This window comes from Megalobrama amblycephala, unplaced genomic scaffold (assembly GCF_018812025.1).
Source record: "Megalobrama amblycephala isolate DHTTF-2021 unplaced genomic scaffold, ASM1881202v1 scaffold507, whole genome shotgun sequence".
Classification (NCBI taxonomy): Eukaryota; Metazoa; Chordata; class Actinopteri; order Cypriniformes; family Xenocyprididae; genus Megalobrama; species Megalobrama amblycephala.
The window spans coordinates 56,833-77,734 of record NW_025953422.1 but is presented as its reverse complement, the minus strand read 5'-3'; the positions used below and the strand labels follow the sequence as shown (position 1 = coordinate 77,734).

At 38.9% G+C, this 20,902-nt stretch overlaps 1 protein-coding gene across 3 annotated transcripts in view; it reads left to right on the top strand.

Moving 5' to 3' along the window:
- LOC125261851 (deleted in malignant brain tumors 1 protein-like) overlaps positions 1-20,902 on the top strand; it is an 88,031-nt gene that overhangs the window by 11,197 nt on the left and 55,932 nt on the right. Inside the window, exons 9-14 of one of the 3 annotated variants that reach the window (XM_048180405.1) lie at positions 4,531-4,848; positions 8,502-8,807; positions 8,932-9,219; positions 10,954-11,271; positions 11,882-12,202; positions 14,825-15,209. In XM_048180405.1, the coding sequence (XP_048036362.1) occupies positions 4,531-4,848; positions 8,502-8,807; positions 8,932-9,219; positions 10,954-11,271; positions 11,882-12,202; positions 14,825-14,877 (1,604 nt within the window). In that variant the 3' untranslated portion in view covers positions 14,878-15,209. Of the gene's footprint in view, positions 1-4,530; positions 4,849-8,501; positions 8,808-8,931; positions 9,220-10,953; positions 11,272-11,881; positions 12,203-14,824; positions 15,210-20,902 lie in introns of those variants that run through there. The other 2 variants (XM_048180406.1, XM_048180404.1) reach the window with 2 other exon arrangements.

Below are 20,902 nucleotides of genomic sequence, written 5' to 3'. Positions count from 1 at the left end.
AATTACTATAAATGTAAAATTTAGCATTGGTGTTTGCTAAAAGATCATTTTTTGTGTGAACTCAGACTCGCCTGCAAGCCTTTGAGAGAAATTCCTTTGCCCATGAGCGTGGAAAGACATGGAATGACTTATGTTTTAGCATGTTGTTAGATGTGTGTTGATTTATAATATATTTATTTTATTTTATTTTTTCAGGTGAATACAGTATCAGACTGGTGAATGGTAAGTAATAACTGCTCTGGGAGAGTTGAGATCCTTTATAATGACCAGTGGGGGACAGTGTGTGATGATGGCTGGGACATGAATGATGCTGAGGTGGTGTGCAGACAGTTGGGATGTGGACCAGCTGTTAGTGCACACTCCAACGCTCGTTTTGGCCAGGGAAGTGGTCGGATCTGGTTGACTAATGTGAGATGTTCAGGAAGTGAATCGTCCCTCACACAGTGCTCACACGATCTTTTGGGAAACCATAACTGCTATCATCAAGAAGATGCAGGTGTCGTCTGCTTAAAAGGTAAACATATATGCTTTCCCCAGATCCATTGTATGCCATTGTATATTTGATGTTTTGCTTGTGATGAAAAGAGTACAATAGTGATTGAAAACAACATAAACCTATGGTGTTTAGTCCCAAATAATAATTATAAAAAAATAAAAAATAAAAAGCTTGGCTACTAACAATTTCAACACATACAATATAGAGAATGTGAATCTGACATCATGCCACATTGAGTTTTGAAAAAAAAAAAAAAAAAAAAAAAAAAAAAGCAGAGGGGCTATGCACATTTGGTGTTTGGCTACTAACAATGTCAAACACATACAATATACACATACTTACAACATAGTTTTTAATAACATTACTTACATTTTTATATCTTACCAGACATAAGATTGGTCAGTGGGTCTGATTCATGCTGTGGAAGAGTGGAGATCCTTCATAATGGCCAGTGGGGAACCGTGTGTGATGATGGCTGGGACATGAATGATGCTGCTGTGGTGTGCAGACAGTTAGAGTGTGGTTCAGCCATCAGTGCACCTAAAAGTGCCGCCTTTGGTCAAGGCAGTGGATCGATCTGGCTGGATGGTGTTGGATGCTCGGGAGGTGAAGGAAACCTCACACAATGTTCACACAGAGGACTAGGAGCTCACAACTGTGGTCATGGTAAAGATGCTGCTGTTGTTTGTTCAGGTAAATCTTTTGCATTGACATTATTTTGGGAGAAATTAGCAAAAGAAATTACAATAAGCTTCATGTATTTAATGATTTTCATCTTAACATGTAATTTTAAATGGATGCCTATTTCTTTAGCAGGTGACCTGCAGCAGCCCACTCTTTCTGTGATCCCCACATATACAATTGTTTCTCCTGGAGAAAACATTCAGTTCAGATGCACAACACCTAAACCAAGATGCAATGCTGATGCTGAATTCCACCTCTTCATAAACGGATCATCAATATCCTCCCAGAAACATGTTTCTGATGTGACTTTCCACCTTGTCAATGTAAGCGTCTCACATCAGGGCAGCTACAGCTGTAATTACTCCTACCAAAACAGCACTGTAATATCACCTTGGAGTAACACTGTTGACATCACTGTAGGTAAGAGTTTAATCTTGTCTCATTGCCTATAATATAAATGTATTAGTTGCATGAAAGTGAATTCATTCTGTATTGATGTCTTATGTTTTTTTGTTTGTGCTGCTAATTTGTAGAATGACTGAATTAAAATTAGATCCAGAGAAGATGCCGTTCTTGAAGCCATTTTTATTTGTTTTATTTAACTACTCTTTTATTATTATTATCATTATTATTATTATTAATTGTAGGGCTTAGCTGCTTACACAGATACACATGGAAGTGTTTGAAAGCAGGTGTCTATCAGTGGATATATCGGGGATCTGCTGATAGACGCCCTTTTTCAAACGCTCCTGTGAGTATCTGTGTAAGCGCTTCGTGAAGAGCATCAAAGATGTCTAGCACTGATCATTGTAGCCAATCACAGACATATCTGATGAGCATGTGAACACAATGGCCAATCAGTGGTGTTTAAGAATCTGCTTAAAGGGTTAGTTTACCCAAAATTTTAAATTCTGTCATTTATTACTCACCCTCATGTCATTCCACACCCATAAGAACTTCGTTCATCTTTGGAACACAAATTAAGATATTTTTGACATATTTAAAACAGTTCATGTGAGTACAGTGGTTCAACTTTAATGTTATTAAGTAACAAGAATGCTTAAAGTTATGCGTATTTGGCGTGCTGTCTGGGGAGAGGGCTCCAAGCTCAGAATTTTGGCCCAAACCCAGAGTTTTCCCCCCGGTGTGGTAAAAGTAGATAGAACTATAAGTGAGGAGATGGGGTGGAGGAGGGATGCTGATAAACTCTCAGATGAACAGAAGTCAGTCTGCTGAATTTATACCTTTTGACATTGGTTGAGTTGATTAACTGAATGCTCTCCACCTGTGCTAATCAGGTTAATTATCTGATCTTGCTCCTCCTGAATTTTGTTAATAAAACATCATATGGTAAAACAAACTTGGCTTGCTGTCGTCAAATGAGGCTCGGCTCGAGCTCTGAGTTAAACCACAAAAAAGATATTTACAAGGACAGCAACCTGAGCAGTCAACTAAGAGTAGTTCAGCAATATAAGTACAGAGTACTTAAAGGATTTAATCCCTAAGGCAGCTTGTGTGGTGAATTTCCTGTGGGAGCTTTAAAGGGATACTCCACCGTTTTTTCATATTAAACTATGTTATTCCCTTAACTAAGACGAGTTGATACATACCTCTCTCGTCTCAGTGCGTGCACTAAATCGCTCTGTCTTGCGGCGAAACTTTGTTAGCACTTAGCTTAGCCCAGTTCATTCAATAGGGGCCAAGCAGAGAAGCTACCAAACACCTCCACGTTTTCCCTATTTAAATACAGTTACTCGAGTAGTGTAACTCGACCTAGGACGGTGACACAAAACAAAACGTTGCGCTTTTCTAAGCGTGTAAAATGGATAACTATATTGTATGGCGGAATACCATAGCAAGCGCTCGGAGCACTTTGACTTGGCGCAGTAATATCTTCATTCGTGAAAAGTCCTCTCACCGGCCCCCGCTCCCTCTCCTCCTCCCTCTCATTTCCGTCAATAGAACCAACGCTCCGGCTCCGGTCTGTTCTGGTTCGTATCTTTTTTCCCTCTCACGGTCCATAAGAGCTAATTCCTCCTCCGTGTACTCGGGTTCAAACAGATATGGCTCTGGGTCTGCTACAAACAAGTCATAATCATCTACAAAGTCCGCCATTGCAAATGATCTCTTGCAGTTTGCTAATAGCACAGGTGGTAAAAGTCACATTAGTTCTATTGACGGAAATGAGAGGGAGGAGGAGAGGGAGCGGGGGCCGGTGAGAGGACTTTTCACGAATGAAGATATTACTGCGCCAAGTCAAAGTGCTCCCGAGCGCTTGCTATGGTATTCCGCCATACAATATAGTTATCCATTTTACACGCTTAGAAAAGTGCAACGTTTTGTTTTGTGTCACCGTCCTAGGTCGAGTTACACTACTCGAGTAACTGTATTTAAATAGGGAAAACGTGGAGGTGTTTGGTAGCTTCTCTGCTTGGCCCCTATTGAATGAACTGGGCTAAGCTAAGTGCTAACAAAGTTTTGCCGCAAAACAGAGCGATTTAGTGCACGCACTGAGACGAGAGAGGTATGTATCAACTCGTCTTAGTTAAGGGAATAACATAGTTTAATATGAAAAAACGGTGGAGTATCCCTTTAAGAGAAAACGAAAGGCTCCTGTAGGAACAGAGAGAAATCACTGCTGAGGGAGTGAAGGGATACTTTTCTGTCCCTACAGAAACTGCTTTGAGAGTGGAGGCTGAAATTACTGCTGCGGCAGTGGGGAATAAAGTTTTTTTGGTCTGAAGGGTGTTGCGAGATCAGTGGTCACTGCTGCGGCAGTGGGGAATAAAGTTTTTTTTTGGTCTGAAGGGTGTTGCGAGATCAGTGGTCACTGCTGCGGCAGTGGGGAATAAAGATCGATCTGAAAGCGGTTGCAAGAGCACAGGCCAAAATACCTGCTGTAGTAGTCAAATTCAATGCACATTTATTTGTATAGCGCTTTCAGTACGTATTGTTTCAAATAAAATTTTGAATTTCATGACATTCATGTATCTACATGACAATTTAGTGTGGTCTGTTATCAGAGGTCACTGTGTACAAGTAATGTATTTCAGAAATGTACTGTACATATACAAATCACACAGTTATCTAAAGATGTATTAATTTATGCCAGAAACATGGGCTCATTAAATTGATTATTATAAGCTGTGAAAAATAATTACTATAAATGTAAAATTTAGCATTGGTGTTTGCTAAAAGATAATTTTTTGTGTGAACTCAGACTCGCCTGCAAGCCTTTGAGAGAAATTCCTTTGCCCATGAGCGTGGAAAGACATGGAATGACTTATGTTTTAGCATGTTGTTAGATGTGTGTTGATTAATAATATATTTATTTTATTTTATTTTTTTAGTTAAATATAGTATCAGACTGGTGAATGGTAATACTGACTGCTCTGGGAGAGTTGAGATCCTTTATGATGACCAGTGGGGGACAGTGTGTGATGATGGCTGGGACATGAATGATGCTGAGGTGGTGTGCAGACAGTTGGAATGTGGACCAGCTGTTAGTGCACACTCCAACGCTCGTTTTGGCCAGGGAAGTGGTCGGATCTGGTTGACTAATGTGAGATGTTCAGGAAGTGAATCGTCCCTCGCACAGTGCTCACACAGTCCTTTGGGAAACCATAACTGTGGGCATCAAGAAGATGCAGGTGTCGTCTGCTTAAAAGGTAAAAATATATGTTTTCCCCAGATCCAAGATGCCATTGTATATTTGATGTTTTGCTTGTGATGAAAAGAGTACAATAGTGATTGAAAACAACATAAACCTATGGTGTTTAGTCCCAAATAATAATTATTAAAAAAAAAAAAGCTTGGCTACTAACAATTTCAACACACAATATAGAGAATGTGAATCTGACATTACACCACATTGAGTTTTGGGTAACTTCTTTATTTATCCGCCATGCTGGAAGGATCGCGCAGCCTTTCTGTTATTGAGTTTAGTGCAGTAATTTGTTTTCTGTCATGATTGTGAAGAATGTCACCATTGTATGTTGTATTGAAGACTGTGTTATGCACTGGTTATGCACTACGGTTCTAAATCACCTTAGAGGATTATTAAGAGGGTGAAGATCTCCTCAATCATCGATAAATTTAACTTGAACATGGCCTTTTGCACATATGTCATTAATCCTGCATCGATAATGGCGGTAGTACTGTAACTCAAATCATCGTTCTGAAAGAAAATTGGACAATGAAAAACTTTTTTTTGCATTTCTACGTATAAAAACACTAAGGAAAGAAGGTCAAGGAGATGACAAGAAGACACCGGATGTAAATCTTTTAGTAATGGCACTGATTATACCCACTGGTAACACTTCACAATAAGGTTCATTAGTTAAACATTAGTTAATGTATTAACTAACACAATCTAACGATGAGCAATACATTTGTTACTGTATTTACTAATCTTCGTTGACCTTAGTTAATGAAAATACAGTTGTTCATTGTTTGTTCACAGTGCATTAACTAATGTTAACAAGATCTTAATAATGTAAATGTTCAAATTAACTTTAACAATGATTAAGAAATGCTGTATAAGTACAGTTCATTGTTGGTTCATGTTAACTAATGTAGTTAATTAAGTTTTCTCAGCGTTTCCCCTGTGCCGTCCGGTGAGCATTTACTTTCAGCGGTTTCCACCTCTTATAAAAGAGCACTTTTCTCCGCCGTTTTCACGGCATCTGCGACGTTGTTGCAAATGTCGCACCACAGCTGTGGCACTAGCAAAGCACCTCTGGCCCTGTGCACTACAAAGACCACAGCCCAGGCTGTCAGGCAGTCAATGGCCAGCCTAGTTGTGTTAGAGCGTCATTTCTGGCTGAACCTCACAGAGATAAAGGAAGTGGATAAGGTGGCCTGTCTCTCCCGCCAGTCTCTTCAGAGCCACTGTAGAGGGTTTCACTGAGTGCTTCACCGCCGCAAAGAAGTCGTCCCAGGCTATGCAACACTTCTTGCACAAGCGCTCAGCTCAGCCACTGCCCCAAGTCGCCCCAAGCCTGCGCCGACTCAGCAGCAGAGTAAACCAGCACCCCCCCAAGAAGCAACGTCAGCGATCTCGCTCCTCTAAGCGCCCGTCTTTCCCAAGACGCCAGGGACCCTGGCCTAGGATTACGCTGGACCCAATGCCTCCAAAGTCTTCCTGACCCATCAGGAAGGAAGAGGATGGGGAAATGTCCCGCTGCAGCCAGACCACCCCCAAAGCTTCCTCGTTTAGTTCCTCCACCACCCCGTTCACTTCTGGGTGTAGGAGACAAAATATTTACTTGCATGGTCTCGTTGGCTGGTTCTGGATGGCTGATGGGTTCGGACCGACGGAGGAGGGTGTTAAACAGTGGCTGGCCCTGGTGTTCTTCGATACACAACTGCATACGAGTGCCAAAGCGGATGGACAGCTGGATGAAACGCTCAATGCCGATGGAGTCCTTGTATGCAGCGAGATGCAGACCTTGTCGATAGGTGGTGAAGAGCGCCTGCTCGTTCCATCCGCTGGAGGCAGCTAGCATTCTGAACTGCAAGGCATATTCATTAACTGACATTGAACCTTGTTTTAAATTATAGTTTCTCACCAATGGAAGAGTCTGAGACAGGCTTGCCGAAAACTTCCCGGAAGTGGGTGACGAAGGAGGTATAGGATTGTACTACAGGGCCTTTTTGGGACCAGAGGGAGTCAGCCCACTGTAGCGCCTCGCCTTGGAGTTGGGAAATGATGAACGCTATTTTAGAAGCGTCAACGAGCTCCTGGAATGGATCGTGGTGACTCATGTTGATATCTTGCTGTTATGGTCCAGTCTTCTGTTACAACACAGAAGGGACGGAGACAGGAATTCACAACAGGGATGTTTACTGATATCAACAGAGTATAACGGCAGTGCAGGTGAGTGAAACTTAAGCAGTGATGATGAACGGAGTGCAGAATAGTGATACTGTCCTTTACGTGGTTGTAGATATGGAGATCTTGGGTGGTGCTGGAGAAACTTGGACGATGGAGACAGGGAACACTCACACACAGAAGGAGATAAACACAAGGAGTATTGGAGACGCTGGAGACAGGTAAGTAGATCGCTGGGAGTCCTTGAGGTAAGCATGAAGGTAAGTCTTGATGCAAACGAGACCAGACACTGGAGTGGTGTGTGTGAGTGTTCTTTATACTGTGAGTGATGAGGTGCTGATGCAGTGCAGGTGGCGGTGATCAGTATTCCGGTGAATGGGTGCGCTGTGATTGGCTGATGGTGGAGCCTGGTGTGTCTGTGACACATATATTCACATAGAAAACAAAACATTTAAATTGTAAATATTATTTCACAATATTATTGTTTTTACTGCATTTTTTTTTTTATTAAATCCAGCCTTGTTGAGCAGAAGAGACATTTCAATTGTACAATTACAATTGTAATGTTTACAAACTTTTGATAGGTACTGTATTTTCTGCTTTATTCTGTGATCTTTTTTTTTTTCATTGTATAAAATCTATGAGGACTTGTTTGTAGTACACTAACCAATCATAAAATTGTCATAAATTGTAGGGGGGAAAAGCAGTGTATTTGATTTCTTATTAAAGGGATTGTTCACCCAAAAATGAAAATTTGATGTTTATCTGCTTACCCCCCAGCGCTTTCAAGATGTAGGTGACTTTGTTTCTTCAGTAGAACACAAATGATGATTTCTAACTCCAACCATTGCCGTCTGTCAGCTGTATAATGGGTGTCAATGGGAACTTCTTTTATAAGAGTAAATAAAACTTCCTTAGAACAAGCGTGAGACATCACTTCCATTGTCAGAGCGTGATCAGACCTTACTAAGCGAATGCTGAAAGCAGTTGGACATAGTGGTGTTTTAGAGGTAAAGAATTATATAAATACGCACAAACTCGTTTCGTGTCTTAGGACATCAATGTGTCGTCACGAGCCACAGGGTTTAATTTGGATTTGTCTAAGCAAGTTTTATTTACTCTTATAAAAGAAGTTCCCATTGACACCCATTATACAGCTGACAGATGGCAACAGTTGGTGTTAGAAATCATCATTTGTGTTCTACTGAAGAAACAAAGTCACCTTCATCTTGGATGCGCTGGGGGTAAGCAGATAAACATCACATTTTCATTTTTGGGTGAATTATCCCTTTAAAAGCAAATTAATTTCAAATTAAAAGCAAGAGATGAGATAAAAAAATTAAATCTCTCAGACAAAGGTTAGATAAAAAATGTTTTAATACATTTTTTTTTTTAATTCTGTGCCCCTCACTTCTGAAATGATGGCTACGCCCCTGCTTACAACATAGTTTTTAATCACATTGTACTTACATGTTTATATCTTACCAGACATAAGATTGGTCAATGGGTCTGATTCATGCTGTGGAAGAGTGGAGATCCTTCATAATGGCCAGTGGGGAACCGTGTGTGATGATGACTGGGACATGAATGATGCTGCTGTGGTGTGCAGACAGTTAGAGTGTGGTTCAGCCATCAGTGCGCCTAAAAGTGCCGCCTTTGGTCAAGGCAGTGGATCGATCTGGCTGGATGGTGTTGGATGCTCGGGAGGTGAAGGAAACCTCACACAATGTTCACACAGAGGACTAGGAGCTCACAACTGTGGTCATGGTGAAGATGCTGCTGTTGTTTGTTCAGGTAAATCTTTTGCATTTTGACAGAGTTAGGTAGAAATGAGCAATAGAAATTACAATAAGCTTCATGTATTTAATGATTTTCATCTTAACATGTAATTTTAAATGGATGCCTATTTCTTTTGCAGGTGACCTGCAGCAGCCCACTCTTTCTGTGAGCCCCACATATACAATTGTTTCTCCTGGAGAAAACATTCAGTTCAGATGCACAACACCTAAACCAAGATGCAATGCTGATGCTGAATTCCACCTCTTCATAAACGGATCATCAATATCCTCCCAAAAACATGTTTCTGGTGTGACTTTCAACCTTGTCAATGTAAGCGTTTCACATCAGGGCAGCTACAGCTGTAATTACTCCTACCAAAACGGCACTGTAATATCACCTTGGAGTAACACTGTTGACATCACTGTAGGTAAGAGTTTAATCTTGTCTCATTGCGTATAATATAAATGCATTAGTTGCATGAAAGATAATTAATTCTTTATTGATGTCTTATTTTTGTGTTTGTGCTGCTAATTTGTAGCATGACTGTGAATTAAAATTAGATCCCGAGAAGGTGCAGTTTTTGAAGCCATTTTTATTTTATTTCATTATTCATTTTTATTTGTAGCGCTTACACAGAAACACATGAATGTTTATAAGCAGGTGTCTATCAGTGGATATATCAGGGATCTGCTGATGGACGTCTGCTGATTTCAAACGCTCCTGTGAGTATCTGTGTAAGCGCTTGGTGAAGAGCATCAAAGATGTCTAGCACTGATCATTGTAGCCAATCACAGACATATCTGATGAGCATGTGAAAGGCCAATCAGAGGTGTCTAAGAATCTGCTTAAAGGGTTAGTTTACCCAAAAATAAAAATTCTGTCATTAATTACTCACCCTCATGTCGTACAAAGACATATTTAAAACAGTTCATGTGACTACAGTGGTTCAACCTTAATTTTATTAAGGATGTAGGGTGTAAGGGTCAAAAATACTCCTTTTTTGGAACGCACTTCTGCGTCATCTTAACGAAACAGTCAAGGAGGATAGAAAGCTGCGCCCTTTGTTTAACGTTAGTTTATTTATTTATTTATTTATTTTTGGTTTATTGCACCATAATGTATATTGTGTCTGTGTATTTGAAACATTTGAATGGACTAATAAAGGGAGCTGTAAAGTAATTTTGTTGAAGTACAATGTCGTTTTGACCATAATAATGTACCAAATCTAACTCATCTAAACTCAATCTAAATATTACAGTAGTATTGAAAAATACTATACATACATTTATAGATAAAATCAAACTCCCTGTACCCATTCTGTGATGACAAACATCATGGTGGCCATGATTGTTTTCACTCCGGAGTGCCCTTCGGAGGGCGATATCCCGTTTGGAACACACCCTTAGTCATTTGTTGTCTAGGTTACTCATTATGTTCAGCTGTGCACTCATTATCTCCCTCGTTATCACTTGTACCAAAGAATATACACTAACAAGAAGCGACAGTCAATAAGTGCGTTCCATTGAAACACCGGCGCCCAGCAGCGGCCCTGTGTTTCCACCATTTTGGGATGTATAATAAATTATGCAAAAACGGACACAGCAATGCATCATGTGTTATAAGATCATTATGTTTGTAGCGTGATCCATTAAAACGTACAATATATATTTCAATTCAGACCTAAATATTATTACTATTACTCTCCACTAAGTCTAAAATATATTGTTCGCTGCAAACATGAAGATCTTAAATTTATTAATTATTAATTTATTATTAATAAATGTGTAAAGTTGCATAAATTGGATATACTCAATAAAGTAGGCTAACTACGTTACCTCAGATGAATGGTTGGATTCCACAACTGGTAAAACAAAACATATATAAGACAACACAACATTTACTGTAGGAGCCATACAATTTACTGGTGACTTAATTTAAAAAAGAGTCTATTTGAACTTAATCTGCCTTCTTCATCATGTTATCTACACTGCCTGAGCGTGTGACACCTATGGTGTTTAGTCCCAAATAATAAGTATATTTTAAAAAAGCAGAGGGGTTTGGTGCTTGGCTCCTAATAGTGACTCTCAGTTTTAGCTAGTTTGCAAGTTTAGCATGTTGTTAGATGTGTGTTGATTCATAATATAGTTATTTTATTTTTTAGGTGAATATAGTATCAGACTGGTGAATGGTAATAATAACTGCTCTGGGAGAGTTGAGATCCTTTATGATGGCCAGTGGGGGACAGTGTGTGATGATTCCTGGGACATTGAAGATGCTGAGGTGGTGTGCAGACAGTTGGGATGTGGACCAGCTGTTATTGCACACTCTCGGGCTCATTTTGGCCAGGGAAGTGATCAGATCTGGTTGGATGATGTGGGATGTTCAGGAAATGAATCATTCCTCACACAGTGCTCACAAAATTCTTTGGGAAACCATGACTGTGGTCATCAAGAAGATGCAGGTGTCGTCTGCTTAATGGGTAAAAAGACATTTTTGTTTTATTTCATTATGCATTTTTATTTGTAGAGCTTACACAGAAACACATGAATGTTTATAAGCAGGTGTCTATCAGTGGATATATCAGGGATCTGCTGATAGACGTCTGCTGATTTCAAACGCTCCTGTGAGTATCTGTGTAAGCGCTTGGTGAAGAGCATCAAAGATGTCTAGCGCTGATCATTGTAGCCAATCACAGACATATCTGTGGAGCATGTGAACACAATGGCCAATCAGAGGTGTTTAAGAATCTGCTTAAAGGGTTAGTTCACCCAAAAATAAAAATTCTGTCATTAATTACTCACAGTTCATGTGACTACAGTGGTTCAACCTTAATGTTATGAAGCAACGAGAATACTCTTTGTAAAAAAAACAAAATAACGACTTTATTCAGATCATTATTTTGTTTTGTTTTTTGGTGCACATAAATTATTCTCGGGTGTGGGATGACATGAGGGAGAGTAATTAATGACAGAAATTTCATTTTTGGGTGAACTAACCCTTTAACAGAACTGGTTTCATCACATTTTTAAAATTTCAGTACCAACTTGGTACCAAACACTAGTAACCATATAAATATTCTTGTTTACTAGTGCACTTGCAGCAGCCCAGCATTCATTACATTGCTCCTTATGGACAGTTTGGCGTGGAGACTCAGGGGCCAGTGATCCCCTCGGGCCATAATTTCACTATCATCTGTTCCACTGAATCTCAGTATCCTGGAGGCTCCTTCCACCTGTTTAGGGAATCACATATCACTAGGAGTCAGACAGGTGTCCGTCACTCTGCCTCCTTCTCCTTTCCTGAGGCTCATTGTTCACACGAGGGAAACTACAGCTGTGTTTATGAAGTTATTCTGTCCTCACGCACCTTCCGTTCATCTTCCTCTGAACCGCTGTTCATCACTGTCACAGGTACTGATGTCTTTTTTGTGTTTGTGCTGCTGATTTGCAAAATGGTCAAGATTAAGTTCTTGAAGCCTTTTCTATTTAAAGCTATTTGAATTTAAAGGGGTCATATGCTTTTTAATCTTTTCCTTTTCTTTTAGCGTGTAATGTATCTGTTTGTGCATGTATTTACGATCTGCAAACTTACAAAGCTCACAGTCTCCCACAACTAAAAGAGTTCTCTAACAGAGAACACTGATCCAGACCTGCCTGAAAGTCCATATATTACTTCCGCTAACGTCTGTCACAATGTGAAATGATAGCATAAAGTGCGCCCAAAAAAAAAAAGAAGACGAGGCTTCAGTTTAATTGTAGTGTTATAGTCATGTCGTAGAGACGCTGTGTTTTTAGATGCGAAAGCAAAACCCCTTTATTAGCCATCCAAAAACGGATGAAATTGAATCAGTGGTTAAGTATTATTTATAACGCTGTTCCTAAGCAGTACAACCCAAAGGTAGCTTGTGTACAGCCCAACAGGGTCTGGCTGCAGATATGCACAGATGCACTCTCAGACATGCAGTGTTTGCACGACACCGTTTTCAACTAAAAACAGAAAACTTTTTATGCATTTTGGCCATTCATTTATACAACAACAGCATTTTGGTGGCCTGAAAATGCAAACTTTTGAAAATGGGTTTCAAAGTGCAAATTTTTGCAAACGATACTGTTGTCATTTCTGTGTAAACTGCAAAAACGCGAATCTGTGAAAATGGTGACATCATGTGCATGCGTATTATGTGTTATTAGGCTATCCACCTTATTTTTCAACGTGTTTCACTGTGAATGTGTGAGAATTCAGATTTATCAGCTGCTATAGGGAAATAACGAGAAGAATATCAAAGTGCAGTAAACTGTAAAAATAAGGTGAATAGGTGTGTGCATTTGGCGTGAGTGCTCTGTAAAAGAATGCATAGTGTTTCATTACAAAGTGTCATCGCCAACTACTTGTCTGGCATGTGTAATACAGCGTTTTTGGTCATTTTCATGTACCAGTATGAACAGGGATAGTTTTGATAATGTTGTCATCTGTACAAAGAAAAAACTTTTCCGTTTTTAGTACATTGTTGTCTTGTAAATGTACCCTCAGCTTCACACATGCGCACTGCAGACATGCAATCACACGTTTATGCATGTGCACCTGCAAACAGGTATCAGATGGCTCAAATGTAATAATTTGATCTCTACAACCGTGCAGGAATAATTTGTGTGTGATATTTGTTTTGTTGCTATTCATTTACACAATGGCTCTTATGATAATGTTTCTAGTGTTCATTAACAATGCTATCTAGCACTTCATTGCTAAGTGTTTAACTAGACTTCATACGAGAGATTAGTGAGCAACTAAAGTCGCTTTCCACCGAAATTACCCCCAGACAGGTTGCTGTCAACCACTGTGTCCGAAATCGAATACTTCTCTACTATATATTATGCAAAATACAGTATTTGAAAAACAGTAGGTGAAAAGTACCCAGATCACTTACTACTTCCGGCTAGATTCTGAAGTGTGCATATGATGGACATTTCACTATCCCATGAGGCCATGGGAGAGGATTTATGAATGGGGTTGAAGGTATGTAACTGGGATGTAACTGCTCCTGATTTCATTCATACTACACGCATTCTTACTATATAGAACGTACTTTTTTATCGGCTCTAAGTATATTGATATTTCAATGTAGTACCTACTCAATATGCGATTTCAACGCAGTTGTATTTCCATCGCGGTCTAAAGTACCGTGAAGATTAGTCCGGTGACATAGGACTGTGCTCGACTTTCCAGTTCCCGCTGGATTTCAGCCTCTGCATATAAGTCGGTCCATGCATCGGTCGTATATTTTAAACTCCAATGTTGATTCAAATAGCAAACGATTCCACACAACGCAAAAGACTTTTAAAAATGGTGGTTGAAATAAAATGCTGCGTTGAGTCTACCAGTCAGCATGTTCAGCACCCAAGTTCAACCCTGAAAGTTCCTGAACTTTGGAAAAAGTACTACCTCATGAGCAGGGGCTTTCTGAGGAGGGAATTTTTACCTGGAGCTTCATTTAGACCCTCGTACCTGCAGCAGAAACACACATAGTACCACCCCAAAGTCCCTAGTTCCTGGGGCAAGTTCCTGCGGTGGAAACGGGGCTTTATATCAAGTTTGTCTTATCATTTAGGTGATGAAACAGTGGTTTACTCTTACTGTGTTTATAGGCTATTGGTATGAAAAGTGGCAGAGAAGGTTTTAGGTACTGTAGTCAACATTGCATGCGACAAAGAGAGAACACTCTCTTTATAATAATGCAATTATTACTTTACAATTTTTATACAATTTCTTTAGGACAGATGCATCAACAATTGCAGTGTCTTGACAACCAAACTATTTAATATTAACTTTGAATCTTTCAAATAATCAAGGTCATTTAAACAAATGAAACAAACATTTTGATTCTGCATCCTGTATTGGAGAAGGCAATAATGGGTTTTATTTGAGAGGAATAACTATCAGGACAAAGTAATAGATGATTTGTTCAGCTTTTTAACATTTGTGGCATTAGCATGTGTTTTCATTTTCATTTACATTATTTTATTTCCTCTCATTAGGTGGATGCCATGACATAGAGACTGGAGAGTGGTGTGTGAAGGACAGGACTTAGTGACATCAACTAACATCATTACGGAGCACAAAATACACATACTGTAATATGCTTTGAGGTTCCTAAAACAGTTAATATGCTTAGCCATGCTTTAATATTCTATGCCTAGCTTAGCCAAAGTTTAGCAGTAATATTAAATAGTCGTTATAATACAATAAAATACATTGTGTTTTCTCTGTTGAGAGATCAAAACCCTGAAATAACACTGAGCAATGAAGCCAGAGAACAGCATTATAAAGTGTATTGTCATATCTGTGTCCTCTTCTGTCAGATTTCTTCAATTTAACCAATAAATTCGATCAGAATACAAAGACACTGTGTATGTTTGTTATTATTACCAATAAATTGAAGTCAGTATCAATAAAATCCATCTTTGAATTTGCACATACTGTTTTATTCAGCTCAGACATGGCATGAATGGGTTTACACAGCAAATTATAATTGCATAAATATGTTCAGAGATTAAGAGAGAAGAGAAATCGCTACTGGTTGAAAGTGACAATCCATAAAATCATATTACCAGTGACTGTATTTATGATTTATCAGCCATTTTGCCAAAAATCATCTTAATATTAGTCTGGCTATCACCTGTCACAGATCCCGTGTTTTCCTGGACTCCATTTCCCATGATCCTCCTGTTTCTACACCTGCACTCACTTCCCTCGTCAGCTCCTCATCATCACTCATCACCTGCACCTGGACTCTATTGTCTTCAATAGAAAAATTGAGCTCAATTTAAAATTGAACATTGGTCTGGGGAGTTTGCTATGTATTTCCTACTGCACAAGAGGCGTGATCAACGAGCATTAGTCACGCAATTGGATAGTCCTTCAACCAATCAGATCAACGATCCGGGTGACGTACTTTGCAGAGCGATGCGAAAACTCCAGACAGGTTTTCCGTGTGTCTCAATCAGCTCCCTATTTCAGTAGTCAGGGCACTGATCAGGGAATCAACCACATTCACTTGCATGATATACTGATTCAAGACCTAGGGAACTAGGGAGCTGATTGAGACGCAGGTTTAGTTTGTATTGGTTTGTAGCATTGATCCGCGGTTTGCAGAAGCAGCAATGGCATCGAGCGATTTTTGCAGGTTGTGCAAAAAAAACATGAAAGTGATCGGTATTTACACCCACTCGAGCGATTTGTTTGCTAACTAAAGAAGTCATTCAGCATCGTCGAGAGGTTAAAAGGCGACTCTGATACTGTTCTGGTTCAGTGTAAATGAACGCGGAATATAGCCGCCCTAAACTACGTCATTGTCATGACAACCAAAAAGAATTCCAGTCAGCTCAGGCGGCGCGAGATTCAAGAAGCAGGGAGACGAAACATATAGAGCAAATAATATTGTCTACCATCAAGAGGCATTGAAGTAAAAGAGTCCTGTACTCACATCGTGAAGCAAACCACCAAAATAACAGCAGAGAATCGTCATGTGTCATTAATCGCTGTTTGTAATCTTCCTATGAAGAGACTGTCGGATCAACGCTCTGCTTCATTTCTCTCAGATAAGGTAAATGCTTAACACAATTGGCATCACTGTGATTGTGCATTGTTATTTTGGAGTGACGGTCGTGCGAGAGACGGGTAGATCAGATAAGAGTTTGAAAGCTGCTTGCTGTAGCTTCTCTATCGTCATCGTGTTATACCCGCCAATAGCGAGCAAGGTGGATAAGCCAGTCTGTGATTGGTTCCCGCAAAAGTGTAACAGCGCAGCAGAAATGAATGCACGGGTTTCCAGACTGAGTTGCAGAGCGAAATCAAATCGCAGGCAAATCAGGCTGGGTTTACCCAGACTATCTTAATATGTCTTCAGTTGCTCATTGTTGCAGTTGGTCTGATGCTCCCAGTCATGATGGCATGACTTACCGTGACTCCTTTGTGCTTGGCCCCTTAATGGCTGCTTGGAGCTGTATTTAGGGCCCGAGCACCGATGGTGTGAGGACCTTATTGGAATTGCTCAGTCAATTCTTCTTCTTCTCAGAAATGAATCACTTTTTTGAGGGCCTAAACATGCTCGAAATCTCATGAAACTTTGCAAGGGCAAGGGCCCTTTCAACACTGCTTGCAGTTTTAACTTGTAGAGTTACAACTTATTTTATTATAGTTGTCTGTTTAATCTTGATGTTTAGTTAGTTAGTTAGTTTTTATTTGACAAGCCTTTATAAAAATTGTACAAAATAACAAGTATCCCATACACTTCATAAAAAACTGTCGAGGATAAAACACAATAAAGCCACTGGCTTATTTCCATTGCGGCCCTCAATGTAAATATAAAGAATAGAGGCTACATACAGAAGTAACAGAGCAACAGTATCTCCCAATCAACTTAAAAAACATATAAATAAAAATACATTCACTTATGACAATAGACACGCCACAAAGCAAGCTAGCTTATATCACCAAACAACCATCTTTTTACCAAACTTTTAAATCTCCCAAGATCTTTTACTCCCTTTAATGACGCTGATAATTTATTCCATTCAATAGCACTAGTATATAGAAAAGTATTCTTCCCTACCAAACTTTTAAATTTGCATGGACAAATATTAAAATTTCTACCCCTAGTACCATAGGAATGCTGTTGTCTACGGTGGCCCAGTAGTGCACAACACAACGAAATTAAAAAAGCAAACATAAGTTCACAACACAACGAAATCGAGACACAACACAACAGAATCGAGCCACAACACAACGGAATAAAGCCACAACACAACGAAATCGAGCCACAACACAACGGAATAAAGCCACAACACAACGGAATCAAGCCACAACACAACGGAAATGCTCCCGACCACTAGGGGGCTCTCAGAGCTCGGTAAAGTTAGTTTTCCTTGCCACTGTTCTATAGAGTCGGCAGTAATATCAATACCACGATTAGTTTAAACAGTATGTAACCACTGCATATCGACATGAAATATTAATTCAATATCACCTACGTGCAAAATAGCTTCATATTTAGGCCTATACTTGTGAATGATTTGACGCGCTACCACGGCGCATGATGAAGGGAACGTCTGCCAATCCCACTAAGTGGTTAAAACGTATAATTTGTATTCATTAAAATTACTTTTAACATTTAAAAACAGACATATTCAAATTCCAAAGCTTGTCAGTCTTACCAACAGGAACTAACAACCTTTGGAATTTGAACATGTCTGTTTTTAAATGTTAAAAGTAATTTTAATGAATACAAATTATACGTTTAACCACTTGGTGGAATTGGTGGATGTTCCCTTTATCATGCGCCGTGGTATCGCGTCAAATCATTCACAAGTATAAATATGAAGCTATTGTGAACGTAGTTGATTTTTAATTAATATACCATGTCGATATACAATGCTTACATACTTAAAACTAATCATGGTATTGATATCTTTGTAAAACTGTCGACTTTATAGAACAGTGGCAAGGAATAGTAATATTACCTAGCTCTGAGAGCCCCCAAGTGGTCGGGAGCATTTCCGTTGTGTTGTGGCTTGATTCCGTTGTGTTGTGGTTTAATTCCGTTGTGTTGTGGCTTATTCCGTTGTGTTGTGGTTTAATTCCGTTGTGTTGTGGCTTATTCCGTTGTGTTGTGGCTTTATTTCGTTGTGTTGTGGCTTGTTTCCGTTGTGTTGTGAACTTATGTTTGCTTTTTTAATTTCGTTGTGTTGTGCACTACTGGGCCACCGTAGTTGTCTCACCATATAAAAATAATTTTCTGTAAATAGAAAATAACAAAATCACTTAAATAATTAAAAAAAAAATAATTTACATACCTCGTAAAAAATTGAAAATAAGAAGCACCTCATCTAAAGGCAAAACACCTCCTTTCACTAAATATTTGTTTGTTGTTTCAGCCTCTTTTTTGTGCAATATTTATGGAAAGTACCATGAAGTTAATGAGTATTTAATATGTTTTATGTTCCATCAGTGTTGCAGGGTTGAAAACTCTAATCTATTCCAGTCCATCTATTAAACACAGGATTTGACTTGTCAGACTTCAGTATGTATGTGCAAGATGTTCCCCACAACTTCACGCATGACCATCACCTGAACTGATTCCAGCATTGTAGTTGTGGGTTTTGCAAAAGGTCAATAGTGATGTTACTTTCTAAGTCATGTATAGAAGATACTGACATAAATATCAGTCGTCAAATCTGCCAATAATGTCTTAGTAGGATGATATTCAAATGCTTAGTTTTATGATCAAATCTCTGTAGTTTTAAACACTGATTGAGAGATGAACAAATAAAACTTCCTCAAAAGCCTGATCATATTTAAGACTCATATATATATATATACACACACACACATGGATATTCGAGGAAACCTTAGTTGCACCAGTCCAGTAAGTGTTCTCTTGAAATATTACTAACAATATCAAAGTTATTTTTATGTTTACTTCATAAATGTCAGTGAAAGGAAGGCATGTATAGATTGTATGCTACAGTTTTGATCAGTTTTTGATTTGTAGGCTTTATTGGGTAAAAAAAAAAAAAAAAAAAGATCTTATTTGACCTTCACTGCATATATTTGTCCACTGCACTTACTGGAATGGTTTATTTGGAAATCAACAAGTTCATGAGGACATGGTTCTGTTTACATTTGACTTGATTATATCAGTCTGGTAATCTTTACTCAGATTCCTGTTTACTCTGATCTTCCAGGCACATTTCTAAACTGTTTGCCACTATAACTTGGATTACATAGATCTGAAAGAGTTATTTTAAAGGGGTCATGAACTGTCATTTTATAATGTTTCCTGGAGTGCAATTATAATGTTAGTATGATTTTTACAAGATTTAGGAGTGTCACAGTCTCTGCCTGTCCTGGACTCCATTTCCCATGATCCTCCCTGACCCTCACCTGCACTCACTCCACCATCAGCATATCACACACACCCGTTCTCTGTCTGCACCTCATCACACAGGACTTTTAAGCACACCACTCACCTCCCTCAGTTGTCCAGTCACTGTTATTGTTGGATGTGTTTGCCTGCAGTTATTTCTTGGATGTATAGCCTATGTTTTGAGTTATCATTAAACCTTTTGAGTTCTTTGAAGATTTACTCCTCCTGGGTCACAAACGAGTGTGTTTATGGGAATTTTTGACCAATTCTTCTAGAAGCACATTTGTGAGGTCAGGCAGTGATGTTGGACGAGAATGCCTGGCTTTCAATTGTTTTACTTCAATAATATTTTGTAACTTTGTATTTTTATTTTTATTTATTTTTTTAATTAAAGATCAAAAGGATAAACAATGTAGATTTATTTTCACAGCCACCTTTGATCATATTTAGCAAGCCCAGTGCACACTGACTAGCATGTTAAAGTTCACGTCAATAGGCAGAATGTTGAAGTTTAACTGAACACAAGTGCTGAATATTCAGTATGGGAGGGTAGCAGGTGTTTATTCAAACAGAAATAGTTAAAGGGTGTGTAAATGGTGACAGAAGTTTTGGGTGAACTATCTTTTTTTTAGTAGAGGTGGAGAAAGCACCAGCTCTTTTTATTAGCCGGGAAGTAACTTCTTAAATTCATTGGTACTTTGAAAACAACACAAGGACTGCAATGCCAAGACCTTATCTTCTCATTCTGATATTGGGTATTTTTCTCTTGTTTTTCAACTGAACTGAAATTAGTAGCTAATACCAAAAAAGGAACTTTATAATGAAAACATTGATTAATGTTATGTTTGAGTTGACATGAATGATTTTGAAAAGAACAAGCTGCTCTAAATAAATTTTAGCTGCTTCATGAAAATGACCTTTTCAATAGACTAAAATGAAGGGGCACTAACTGAAATATATTTCTATAACTTCTCGCACATGAATGCAGATATTTACATTCATTATGTCTACACACGGATCAGTACCGTACAGTACATACCCGTAATCATCTAGACACCAGGATTTACACTGAAAGGGATCATGAAGCAGGGCTGCCAACTGTTGAGTTTGGCTTGAAGTTAGAATTAACTTCTAAGGGGGTGTAAAAAAAAAACTTATAAAATATAAGTATAACATAAACTCTTTAATA